At 42.7% G+C, this 14,206-nt stretch overlaps 1 protein-coding gene across 1 annotated transcript in view; it reads right to left on the bottom strand.

Moving 5' to 3' along the window:
- The window catches only part of tafa3a (TAFA chemokine like family member 3a), a 101,311-nt gene that overhangs the window by 22,168 nt on the left and 64,937 nt on the right, over positions 1-14,206 (bottom strand). The window contains exon 2 of the mRNA XM_028406340.1: positions 12,033-12,142. Coding sequence (XP_028262141.1) covers positions 12,033-12,141 — 109 coding nt within the window. The 5' untranslated portion in view covers position 12,142. The remainder of the gene's footprint in view (positions 1-12,032; positions 12,143-14,206) is intronic.

Raw genomic sequence — 14,206 nt, 5'->3', positions numbered from 1 at the left:
GTGCTCTCACATTCCCAGAGTGTATGCTTTAGTGGTTTAGATGAAGTCCGTGTCAGCACCATTCATCTGGCTGCCACAGTGTAAGAGCCCACCACTGACTGATCAATTGGAGTCCCTCAAGGAATCATACAGCCTTATAAGTGAAAGGCTACTGTAGTTATTAAATCCAGGGACAGCAGCGGCGCGGCAGCAGCAGCAGAGACTCAAAGCCTTCTGCAGAGAAACTGTTGTCTCGACACGGTTACTCATTCTCTAGACACATACTGAAAATGTAATAAGGGATGTTCAGAGAGACCATCAAAGAGCCATTACAGTCCTCTTCTCATCTCATATCATGTGATTTTCTGCCACTTTTAGCCTGTGACGCTGCATGTTCATCTCATCTTCAAGATCCAATATCAGCCATTTTTTCTTCTTCCTGTGACCCACAGCTAAATAAAAACAGTCACATTATGAAGTTTAGGATTGGGCACATGACATCCTTTTAAAATTTCTACTATTTCTACTCTTAATAAACTGGGTACTGAAGTCAGGACAGAACTGTTTACAATATATTTGTGGATGCCCTCATTCATCCAGGTCATAGTCATTTTCAAGAGTTTAAATCGAGGCAACTGGACTCAAGGATTGTTTTTTGAAGACGTTTCTCCACTCCCCCAAGTGGCTTCTTCAGTTCTGCTACTATTCTGGTTGGGAATCTGAGTTTTATGTGTTCAGGACCTCTGTGGGTGGATTTTACAGGAGCTCAAATGACTAAGATCCCTATAGTTGGTTAATGGTCAGTTAACGGCAACATGGGCAGAGCATCATGATTAACAGGAAGTCCTTCCTAGACTAGACCATCCTATTAAAGGTAGGGTAGGAGATTTTGAAAACTCGGTGAGAGTCAGCCAGATTTCCAAAGTAAACACACGCCCCTTTCTCTCTCACCCCGAAGTCACACCTCCCAATCACATGGACGCACATTACCTGAAGACGAGCTGCAGTCTGTGACTTCGGCCATCATGCACGTACCTCTCTGGTGCGCGCAGAGCAGGAAGAGAGTGACAACCAGCCAATACTCCGCGCAGGGTCCTTTAAATGACATCACAAATCTCCGTAGACTGGAAACCTAAGATGTTTGCCAGGGCTACACCACAGTGTGGGTCTAAATGTAAAGGTCCTTTAAGATAGAGACCTCATGGCTCTTTAATGTTGAGGGAAATCAATTAGTTCCATCTTTTGCTTTAGGCCTAAAAAATTAAGTAGCATTTTCAACTGTACTTAACCTTGACCAAAAGCTTTCATGACCGAAACACATCTTTAAAAACGTGACAGATGTGATGGAGAACATCTTAACATTACATTTTCAAAGTAATTATGATCATAATCTTTAAAATTCTGTGTATAATCATTCAGACGCGTGCATTAAAGATGCTAGCCCTCACCATCACTGTGCTGGGCTCCACGGAGACAGACAAAAGAGATCCTCTGCTACTGTCTCCAGTCTCTCATCTGACATGCACACATGCTGGTTATCTGTCAAGCTGATGTCATGTCTGCTCTAAACGGCTGCCATCTCCGCTCTCCAACTGGATTCCCATGTTTTTCATCTTGAGCAGATTCCACTGATGCCTTTCAGAGCTGAGTGACAGACACAGTGTCATGAAACACAGAGGACTGGTTCAACTAAAGAAAAGGGAGGGTGGGGGGGGGGGGGCAGGCCCCCAGTTAAACTGTACATTTCTGTATCTGTGACAGGGCCACAATGATCTGATCGGCAGACGGATCCATCTTTATTAGGAGGAGGAGACGACAGAAAGCAGAGCAACAAGTGCAGTCTGAAAATAAGAAGAACGGTTCACTTCAAATTATTCATAGCCGAGCATCAGAGATTATTCTCCTCTAAATCAAACTGTCATGTAATTACATTAATGCTGCTAACTGAGAGGTGTATTTAACCAGTTGCTCTAAATCAAACCTTGTCCTGGAAAACAATATTATCTCGTTAGTGGCGAGGCAGCCGGCAGCACTGCTCCCCCGCTGAATCGCGGGCCGCCTGAGGACACTATTAAAGGAGCATCTGACCCGTCCAGCCACTGACAGCTCAATATAAATGTTCCTCTTTTTTAATAGACCATCCTGCTGAAAAATATGTCGACAAACCTTTTAAAAAAGCCATTCCAGGAAACCTCCAACGGTCCCACCCATTACATTTTATGCTCCAGTCCGTTCACATAAACTTGATGCTCAGCCTCGGTTGCTGTTTTTTTATGGTCCGACGTGGACACTCGCTGCTGCACTTCATTCCTGGGGAGATGTGAGCCAGAAGGCGAAAGTCATGGAGCGCAGCCTGAAGATGGAGCGAAGCAATTGATAGACTGCATTTCAGAAGCTTATATTTCACTTGATTCAGTCAGTATCCAGCCTCTAGTGAATAACCAGCAGGCCATAGCATAGCATTACTTTCAAAGAAAAGAGGAAACTACCCAAGGCTGAAACGACAGACGGCTTTCTCTTCAACATCCACCCCAACGCCTGACTGCAAGATGAGCTTTCATAAATGCCTGGATTTATATTATCCATCTCCATGGAACGGAGGTTCCAGGGGACAGTTTTTAAGGCAAATGTGTTAAATTTACGATTGGCGGCTGCAAATCTGTAACGGTAAAGTATGGGAAATTAGCGTTAAGAGAGGTCATTAAACTTTCTCGACATGCTCTCAGACGTCTTGAAATAATAGCATATGCCGATTCAGAGACAGACGTTGAGCTGATGGAAAGCCTTCACGGGTCTTAATGACAGGAGAGATGCAACAAGCACGTCTCAGACAAAGAGTCCGTCAGAGGAATTTCAATGGATCAGAACAAAACAAAGTGTTTTCACCAAGAACTCATCTCAAAGTGGACAAAAACAAGCTTTTACAGCCTGCTTTAACTTCTGAAACAGTTCCCATGACGCTTTGTGAGTTAGTATAGTGGTTGGTTCTATGGTGGACAGCATGTCTCCACACAGATATAGATTATTGGACCAATAATGTGTCTCAGCCCCTTTCTAGTGATGACTGCTGCTCTTTAAATGAATTACCCTGACTTGACTTGATTACCAGCACACTGTAGAGATAATGGCATTCACTGAATCAATCATTTCATCTTCTTGTGATACAGTACCGTGATACCGTGAAGATCTACATGTTTGGCATCTCTCAGAGCCTTATTTATGACTCTTTGGCTTGAATTGACTTCACACTCAGCAGTGGGTCTTGCTCTTTGAAGTCTGTAATCCCCGTGCACCACAGGAAGCGCGCCGACATCAGGTTGTAAATATCAAATATGTTTGATAAGATAGGAGCGACTCAGATCAGTCAGTCAGCGAGTCAGTCACAGTGGCTGAGACAGAATCGAACATTTCAGATCTGCTTCCTCTCTGCCGTAATGTTGGTCTCTGATTTTAAGACGCACAGCTTATAGTTGTGTCATTTTAGGTAAGCACGTCACTCAAATTTAAAAGCCCTCTCTCGAAAATTTGAAGTCTTTAATGTGCTTTCTGGTTGCCGTTCTCTCGTCTCTCCATCTTGATTTGGCGATGCATGAAAACATCTCAGGCCCCTCTAAGTGCATCTGCACCTGTCTGCTTTCGTTTCCATCATGACTCAGATGTCCCTGCCTGCACCTGAAGCTATTAAAGTGCTATGATACACTCTGAAGACTGTACGTTTGTACACCTAAAAAAAAAGAAAGGAAAACATTTGTACAACATTTACTGCAGCACAGCTCACGTGTGAGTGCACTTTACCTGTCCTCTGTAATTTAGGATTTTATTATAAGGCTATGCGACTTCACTTTAAGCTGCTATATATTTTCACACAGAGAACATGCCACGTTGAACAGTGACAGTGTGTGACACTGAGCCTCCCCTTGGAGAACACGAAAATAACTCAAAGGTAATATGCTTACACAAGTCTTTCTTAAAGGGGTAAAAAGAACTTGACATCTTTGTAGAAGTCGCTGTCTTTAACCTCCAGAGGTGCGATCGTTGAGCATTTTGAAGGTGCCAAACCACAGAGAGATGAGTCCTCTTGATTCCTTTTAACAGAACACTGTAGGCCAGTGCAACAGTGTGACTCTTGAGCCATAAGATAAGATAAGATAAGATACGATACGATACGATACGATACGATACGATACGATACGATACGATACGATACGATACGACACGATACGACACGATACGTATCGATACGATACGATACGATACGATACGATAAGATAAGATAAGAAAAACAAAACAAGATTAGCTCACTGAAACAGGAAGTGGCAAAAGCTAAACAATGTCAGTGACAGGGCGCCTAGTCCAAAATAGCGTAATATTTTGCTAGCACTACCAAACCAACCAGTCACAGCAATCACAGCGCTTGCGGTCTGTGTCTCCTTGACGTGTAGTTACAATGTCTTGGTGGTACACCGTGGATTTGGTGCAGAAGTATAAATCAGCCTTTAGTCCACCAGCAGCCTCAGCACAGACAGTATAGGCACACATGGAATTTCCTGACTGACTTATTTTCTTCTACCGAACTGAGCAGATCATAATATTATGTGTATTTCCTTGTTCTAAGCTGTTCAACAAGCACATGAAATCATAAAGGATCCACACCATCTCTCCAATAGCCCTACATCTAACATGGCCTGCTCAGTTTCGGTCACCACTGACATAGAAACACAGAAACCACACTGCTGGCTCACCTTCTCTGCTCTGAGTACTCCCAGTGCTTGCTGTAGGCCATGATGGGGGCTCCACAGAGAATTATTATCAATGTACTGGTACACTCATACTGTCTGTATCCTGTTCTTAACTGTGGGGGCGTAAACGGTCACATTGCTCGTCAATATGGGCACAAGAGGACACACACACGTAATGCCTCCAATCATCATTACTGCGCACTCTGGGTGGCCCCGCACAGAGAGCTTCAGTCTCAACCACCAATCAACCTCCATGTCCTCACCTCGGCAACCATTCAGTGTAAAACTCTCCTCTGCTCTCACCCTTTCTCCGCTGCACTCCACTCTGAGTTAGGAGTGATTTGTTGCGCTTACACAGGTTAATCAGCTGGATCACAATGTGTGAAAGATCCACTGTTCGCTGTAGCATTAATTCGTGTAATTACAAATTAAAAAAGCAGTATTAGAGTTATGGGCGAGCAGCTATATCCCTTACTTCATTTAATATTATCAACACTATACCAACACATTAAGAACAATGTCTTTGAAAGCTGAACAGCAGCTCTATTCATCTTTATGAAAGAAGTAATTCTAAAGTTAATGTTATGGAGCAGTATGCATCAGACAGCCCTCCCTATAACACAGTCTGTGAAGCATTAAATCACCATCACAAACAAATTAATCACTTCAAAAACTCTTCAACACATTAAAATTTCAACACGCCACAGAAACCTTCTGATGAGGAGCCGAGCCGCGGACAGACCTGAAAGGGGACCGTACCTCCTCGTGCTTGGCTTCAGCCAAGCATAGACCATTAAGAGCAATACAATCGACTAACTTTAAAGGAGGTTGCTCTAATTGCTGGGTAAGGGCAGGCTTTTAGTTTGTAAGGCCCAATTACTGCCATGCTGTTAGCACTTCTTCGCTAATTGCATTCATCAGTTCAAATCGTTATCACCGGGTTCTCCTTCGATTTCTATCAAAATCTAAAAAAAAAAAAAAAAAAAAAAAAGTTCATTTCTCTGAGTTTCAGAATAGCTAGAGGTAACTCATAATGTGGCGAGGGATAATGGGTTTACATTTGAGCTGTAATTAGAGGGGGAATGGAGATGGAAGACTTCTGGCGTATATGATTCTGGCACAGTATAGGCACTTTGTGCTGCAGCGAAGCAGCGGGAGCTGCCGTGCCACTCGGCGACTTCTTGAAAACACACAGTTTTCTTCACTGATTTGATGCAGCCTGATACATATTAGTGATTCATGTCATTAACTGTGTTTGCTTTCTTCCTCGTAGTTTTGTCTCCCTCTCTCTCTCTCTCTCTCTCTCTCTCTCTTTGCCTGCAGACCTGCAGTCCGGCCCCTGATCATTCCCATGCTTGGGTCCAGGTTCTGGGTCTCTGTAAAGAACCTTGAGACAATTCTGATTGTAAAAAGCGCCATATAAATAAAACTGAATTGAACTGATGTGAGCTGACCTTAATGACATCACTACTATTATCACTAGTAATACTATAAAAACAATGTACTAATAGACACCAAGTTTGGGCAGCAGTGCCTCAGTGGTAGAGCAGGGTTGTCCAATAACCGGAAGGTTGGTGGTTCGATCCCAACTCCTCCCTAATCATTGTTGTGTGTCCTTGGGCAAGGCACTTTACCTGCATTGCCTCCAGTGCACTCACTGATGTGTGACACTCTTTGCTGGGCAGCCGTAAGCAACTTTCCTGATGGGATTATTAAAGTATTTCAAAATTTAAAAAAAAGATGGACACCATTTTTCTTCATCTTTATCTGATGTAAGTGAATCAATAGAAACCCTATTGTACCTATTATAACCGTTTATCTATATTGGGATGGGTTTTATGTGACTTCCTGCTTGCCTCATTCACAAAATTTTTGGCAATAACAATTTTTAGTAAGATACGTTGAGAATTTATTGTTCCTGATGGGAAAATTTAGTATTTCCCTACTGAGTTTTAGGATGGAAAATGTGTTGTAATTCAATGAGCTGCAAACAAAACACAAACTAAGAAAATATATTGGGCCTACATGGAAATAAAACTTGAGTCTCCTGGTGAAAAAGTTGTGTATGTGAGCGGATCCTCCATCACACCATCCAACCAGCGAATGCAAACTTTTGCACCCACTGTTATGCAACTAACACAATAACAAGAGCTGTTTGTGCCCCTTTCTACAGAGCATGAGGTCAGCATCAGTGAACTCAGTGTGCATACTGGGATTTTACAACAAACCTTTAAGCAAACTAACCCTTACACCTTTCCTTCAGCTTACAGATAAGGAAAGTGACCAGAATCCTCCAGTATGACCCAGGTTACATAAAACCAGATTTCCATTAAAACTTTATATCATAGTAATGTATAAAAATGTGATTTATTTTCCCCCCTTACATTACCCCGAGGCTCATGCATGAACTTTCCTGCATGTGTGTGAATAAAACTATTGATATTCTCTCTGCACATACACTGTCCCCTCTGCTCCCCTCTGTTGGCTACACAGCCGCACACACAGAGGATACATCCAAGGCCACACGCAGCCACTCACGGCTCATCTATACAGCTGCCATTCAGACGTGTATAGCAGAGGACGTTTGATGGTTTTCTAATCTCAGTAGCTGCCACTGGGAGATGGGACGAGCTGACCCCTGTCATCCCCACAGTGCATCTCAAACAGCCCCACATCTCCATCTCAATCTCACTCCACTTGCTTGCTCTCCGCCATTGTGTCGTCCACCTGCTCTCCAAATGTCAGGACGAATGCTCGGCAGTCGCTTCCAACCCAACCCCCCCCGCCTGCATGCGCATCCCCCAGGGTGAGGGTGACCTGCTCTGCAGTGGTTTGGTTTAATGTCATGCTATCTCTGGGCAAGGGTTCCACAATGACCTGCTGTGGGGAGCGTGCAGCAGGCTAACGCTATCACACAACAGAGCTCCAGATACATCTACTGCACCACAGAGCTCCTTACAGGCCAGTAAACTGGAAGAACCTGCATATACTGAAGAGCCTGATGAGAAATAATGAGGTAGAAAATGCACAGAGTCCGAGTCCACTTGACTGTATGACAGTTTGTCTCTTTATCTGAAATCCTCTGGCTTAATTCGTGTATAGCTCAACTGATAAATGAGGAACTAAGTGACCTGTGGAGCAGCCAGTAAAACCAATGGACTGTTTCTTCAGGCTCCTTTAATTGCTCACTTTAAGACTCCATTCTTCCTCTGCCGGTGATCGTGTGTTGGGATTGAAAATTCTAATATATAATATTAAAAAAATACATAATAAATATTTGTTTTATTTAAAAAAATCGGACAAAATATAGTAGAAAATTCAAAAATACACAAAAAAGAGACAAGAATCACATTAAACTGCTTTTTTAAAAATATTTTAACGGCAATTCTAATATATAATTATGCCAGTATTATAAAGATAATTGATATTTTATTCCTATTTTATTTGGTTTTCTGTAGTTCTTGCATGATAATGAGATGATCTCCATAAATTGCAGTCCAAGGCGTAGATGTTTAAGGTGTCACTGGAGCTGGATATGTTTCCAAATTTTGTCACCTGAGCCTAAACAGACAGCATCTGGAAACACAGGTAACGCGAAGTCCAACACAAAGTAGAACCACATGAACACAGCAAAGACTTTGTGATTTTTCAGCCTTCTCTGCTTTCTTTTCCATCTTTAAGCCTTAAAACATTAAAACACTAAGAAACCCTGCTGCTGCCTGACTCTCATCAGGACCCATCAAGCATGTAAAGTTCTACTCGTAGCCTTTTATCCCCTCCAGGCGGGCTCAGAAAAACAATTCCTAATGTATCAAGTAAGCATATTTTTGTTTTTATTTTCTATTAATGTGACACATCTTTATATATCATTTCTAAAAATGAATGTGAGCGGGACAGTGTGTGGAGAGAAAAACTTTCTTTTTGGATTTTGGCATTAATTTGGGCTCTGGAGAAAGAGTTTGTTCATGAAGTGAAATATAGAAAATGATGAGAAAAAAAAATAATTTGCATACAAAAAACTCCCCTGGAGCACGAAAATCAGCTTGAGAATGAGCCATTAGAGTGCATCACACAGTTTTTTTAAAGTCTCCACCATAAGCAAATATGGAAATATTCTACTCCATGCAAATGGGAGCCAGTGCACAGTTTCATCTTATTAATAAGGCAGCACGGCCCCTTGTGTGTGTGTGTGTGTGTGTGTGTGTGTGAATATATAACAGAAGCGTTAACCTGATCTCCAAAGTCATTCTGCTGAGCTATCCACAAGCGACGTGGTTTAATACTTTACATTTAAAAAAATCTAGCAGAGTTTACGACCTGTAAACAGCACTGCGTGGAGTGTTTTTACCCGGAGAAGAGGGAGCTGCTGCCATGTTGCATCACGCAGCCTCAGTAGGAAGTGTGTGTTTCACGCCTCTTTTCCTCTCTACCACATTTGCCCTCGCAGGCACTGACCAACAAACCGTGGAGAGCTTGATTGCTGTTTTTTAAATGAGACAGAGTGAGTTACTGTTGAGAAAAAAAGTGTCCAAGTATCTAAATAGCTGAGTAATGAGGCTCCCATTTGACCTGGTCACATCATCAGTCTAAATCCTATCGATGGGACCAAAACAAATTGTACAGCCGAAAGGTACTTGTTATCTCCAGACCACTCTCTGCTCTCTCCACACCCTCTCTTGTCCTTCCTCTCCCGCTCCACTCTTTCATGACTAGCTAATGAATGTAGATGGTGCTCTGGGGGGGGGGGGGTGCAGTGGTCTTATTACTGGGGTTATATGTGTGTGTGTGCTGTAAGCTCAGCGTGCTCCAGTCAGGCTACGGTGAAAGGTTCAATTGCTTTGGCAAAGCCCCCACCTCAATAAACAGAGGGGCTAAAGAGGTTTGTTTATTGGGCCCACCTTGGCTTGACCTCCTCCGTAGCTCAGGGACGGACTACGTGATTACAGAAGTGTCAGTGCAGTCTGGGGAGATCGGGGCCAGGCTACTTGTATCGGCCCTCTCTCTCTCTCTAGCTCTCCCAATAAATCAGAGGAATAAGTGCACAAACCACAAAAGAGCAGGACAAATGCAAAACCAAAGAGAGTGCGGCGTAAGCCTGAAGATTAAATGGTTTATCCAACATGTTTGCAGTCAAACAAGGGGGATTTGTTGCTCTGCTGTCGGTCTGAAGTGATGACATATATGCAGGAAATACTGGATGTAGAGATCAGACTGATTTGCCATTAAGAATAGAAAGAGGCAAAAACATGGACACAAATATGCACACATGGATCTACAAAAAGACAAAGAATAGGTAGCGTGCTGCATTAACAGCTGAGCTTCTATCCCTTCCAGCCATCCCGCATTCCTCCATCAGTCCTCACTGATGGTAAAACCACAAGACCTGACACGGCTTTCAGTTCATTTCAGAGGTGTCGATGAAAAAAAAAATGTGCTTTGTGCATGCTGACACTGGAAACAACTTGCTGTCCTCGCTGCTGCTACAAAGCTAGAAACATTGTTTTGAGTGAAATGTTTCTCACAGCCCGTCTCTGCCAGGCCTGAACACTTTAACTAGCAGGTTTTTTTAATGCAAAATCCAACTGCATTTAAAAAGCAGGCAAAACCTGAACTTAACAGCAGGTGAAAACACAACAGCTGCTGTTGTCAGGGGGACTTGACCTGCACTCAGACACCCGTCAAAGTCCACTGCATCGCCTCTTTCCTCAGACCTTTGTGACCGTATCAGCCCTATGATTGGATGATGTCAGCCAATATAATTATATGTTCAGCAGGTCCTTATGTTCCGTTAGCATAAACATAACCACGTGGCGTATCAACCAAATGTGTCGTGTGTTTTGTGAGGACTTGTTGCTGTCTTGATGTTGACATGTGTCTTTATCTTATACATATCTCTCTTTTTTATGTTCAGGGGTGTTTTATTTCCACTGAGGCTGCATCCCACAGCTGTACTCCAGAGCTTTAAATGTCGTGTTTTTCCTGAACTCTCCCTGTGGCTGTTTCATGCTGAATTTGCTTAAATTTATTTGCATATGTTTTTTTCTTTCTTCTTCTTTTTAAGAAAGACATAAATATTTGTGAAACATGTGCATTTGGGACACAGCAAATGCAACTTGAACAGGATGATGTCCTGTTATTATTATTATTATATGTGCACACCTGTCTGAGGAGTTTACATATATTAACTACAATTAATAACGACTAAAGAATTGCAATTAAATCCGCATCTTAAAACTGATGACGAACTTTTAATTGAATAGCTTGGTGAAATTATTTAGCCAGTTAATTCTGCCATCTCCTCTGCTCGGCATCCTGTTTTTAATCCACATCCAGCCACACAGGCCACCTGCTATAATCCATTTTCCTCAATATACCGTGTACCTTCTCCACACTGCTGTGGCCCTATTATCCGTTTGTGTTTGCAACTAACCGTTCCCCTCCAGCCACTGTGTGCTGTGTTTGTCCTAGGGTGGAATCAGGCTCATTATTTCAATGTGTAGTCACAGTTTCTACTGTTAAGGGCCCAGGGAACAGACCATCTCTCCATTAAGGAGAATCGCTTTGAAAGGTCTCGTCCTCTGCGCTGAACATGCCCACATACAAAGAGGCATGAACACGCTCAGTGGACTGTTACTGTTGTTTTTTTGTTTTTTTTTTACTTGCATGACTGATAAAGTGTTGAATTCTGATTGGCACAGCCTGACAGAGTGACTGCACTGAGGAAAGTTGAGCTAATCACATCAATTTCTTTTTTTAAAAAAGTCATTGAGGTGAAGTGTAGCCAGCGCATACCACTGACTGAAAGAACGGGCTGAGCACACTGTGACTGCTGTACCGATGTGTTAAGAAGGCAGCTCAAGTGTGGGGTTATGCTTCATCCAACACTGACTCCGAGTCAGTATTTCAGTACCTAATGCTGTCCTTTTTACTTTTTTATATAACAGTGTTCATACCTCAGGCTGGTAATGAACAGGTTACAGGTTGACATCACTGAAGGATCCTTAAATTTGATGTTATTCTGAGATAAATGTCATATGGTGTTACCACAGCCATATACTACTGCAGCTTTTCTGTAACAAAACAAGTGTTTTTATACATCTTATAAACAATAATGTTATCAGAAAACACAGCTTCCTATCAGTGAGGATTTGATGAACCAGTATGCAGCAGACTTCGGTTGTTCTGGGCATCTTGCCCAGCACAGTACCTCCTGGTGTGAATGTGTATTTCTGTGTTGTATGAATGAACAAATCCTCTATGATGCATTCAGATCATCGATGGCTGTAAACTATAAGACTATAAGGTGCTGCATACCTATGTGGCTTCTGTGTGATGCACTGGTCAGCTGTCCCCAGAGTGACACCATACAGACGGTCAGCAGCAGCGCCCTTCTGCACGTGCTCTGTAGGTCCCTCTCCTGCATTCTGGAAGAGATAACACACACATACACACACAAATCATTAGCAGTTAGTCATATTAGCATCACATGAACACTCAGGCAGGTCCAACTGGACTTGAGCCAACAAGCTCCCAAAGCTTTAGCTCAGCGGTCACAGGTGGTCAATTAGAGTAACTCCTAGAATCACAAAGCTTAGATCTGCAGGGTTTAAACTCGGCACCTTCGCTGCATTAAGGATTAGCTCCACACACACCAGGGCTGACCACTGGGCACCAAATGTGGCTACACACTGCCAGGAAATATAAACAAGAGCAAATATAACACACACAGAAAGCTCTGATTTAGATGGAGCAACTTCCTGAGAACATTCAGTGGAGGCTCCGTTGACCAATCAGGAGACACACATATTACACATTACTGTATCACAAATGAGAAGAGTAGTTACTTATGTGTGTTACAGTGAAAAAAAAAGAACCCAACACTATCAACAACACCCATCAATATATGTAATGTTGGATCATTTTCCTGAATAAACAAATGGCAAAGTGAAATATTTCTGTTCTATTTGTGTAACTGGTTTCTCTGAGACCTTGGCTGATGTCTTGGGTCATATTTATGCAGAAATTCAGACACTACTGTAAATGTATACTGTATGATTCAAATGCTCATCACTTTGAATTATAAGGTGATGATCAGTGTGAAAGCTGACCCGAGACAGATAGAGTTTTAGTGGTTCTGTGGATGAAATTTGACCCACACTGGATCCATGTTCAAACACTGGACCACTGAAACATCTCCCCTTAAGGAACTAAGAAACCCATTAAATGAGAGGCCTCATTAGCAACCAGGCTTATAGCTGCTATAGCCCATATTTGTCACAATTTGCAAATATGTTAGCCGTTAGCTCACCAAATACCACTGCAAACCCTCCATTGATTAGTAATCAGTAGCCTCTACACTCCCATGATATTCAGCCTCTGTTATCATCCAGACTTCTTTCTTAAGGTGACGTCAGGCTGAATTCCTGCTCATTAATGTATAATGTGCAGATTCCTCAGTACATTCTTGCAGACACATTCTGTAATAATGTTACAAATTACAAACATGGTAATTTATAACACCAATTTAAATTTGGAGCCAGAACAAATGGAGTGTTTCCGCTCTCGTCTCTCCCACTTGCTGTTCTGCTGCTACCTGGGAGGTGAGTAATGCTGTTTGTGTGGTCTGTCTTAATGGGCTCAGCTCAGTAATCTTCATGTACTTTCAGAGGACTGTTGTCCAGTAATACTCTCCATCTCCATCTGAGAGGCCCACGGAGAGCGAAGCAGGCAATCAGCGGCTCGTCCTGCTGCCAAGACAGCTCCCTCGTGAAAAAAGCGTCCACAAATCACAGCTCTGCTTTGAACTCTGTTCCAGTGCAGCCACTCAAATTAGTCAAATGCTTGGTTTCATGCAAAGAGATCAACTCTTGCTTATCTGGCAGAGGCTGGAATATGAGGGAGATGTTTTGCTGTGACTGTCTTTGTACTGACAGCCAGAGCTGGTGAGATGTTAACAGGACGATCTAATTCTGTACAGACTCAGACAGCTGACGCAATCAGGACGTTATGAGCACACACAGACTGTGAGAAAACACAGACACAGTGGCTGCAGCGTCGCCCACATATTCATCAGGGGACTATTGAAGCCTGGGATTTAGGTTTGTACACACTGCTGTCTGGCCAGGTGCTGAGACCAAATAATCCAGAGGGGCCAAGCAGCATCCTGCATGGCTGAGAAATGAAGCTCAAAACTGCAGTCCCAACCTCAGAATCACTGCAAACTCTATATAATATAAGCCATGTTCTTAATGACCACTGTCAAATGAATAATAGAAGTTCCTGTAACAGTTGGACTTTTCAATTTTAGTGTGCTTGATCAGTTCATTGCCTCAGGAGTCAGTTCTAGATAATCTATCATAATCTATCTGACACAGTTGGTCCAGCAGTTCAGGATGTCAGTGAAAATTCTGAGTTGTTCAAGAGTTGGAGGCCAAGGGAACCCAACTGGTTCCTTGAACACAACAGTCAACTCTTTGTAAAGAGTCTTG

The sequence above is a fragment of the Parambassis ranga genome, chromosome 5 (genome assembly GCF_900634625.1).
Source record: "Parambassis ranga chromosome 5, fParRan2.1, whole genome shotgun sequence".
NCBI classification, from domain to species: Eukaryota; Metazoa; Chordata; class Actinopteri; family Ambassidae; genus Parambassis; species Parambassis ranga.
This window is presented reverse-complemented; position numbering and strand designations above follow the sequence as displayed.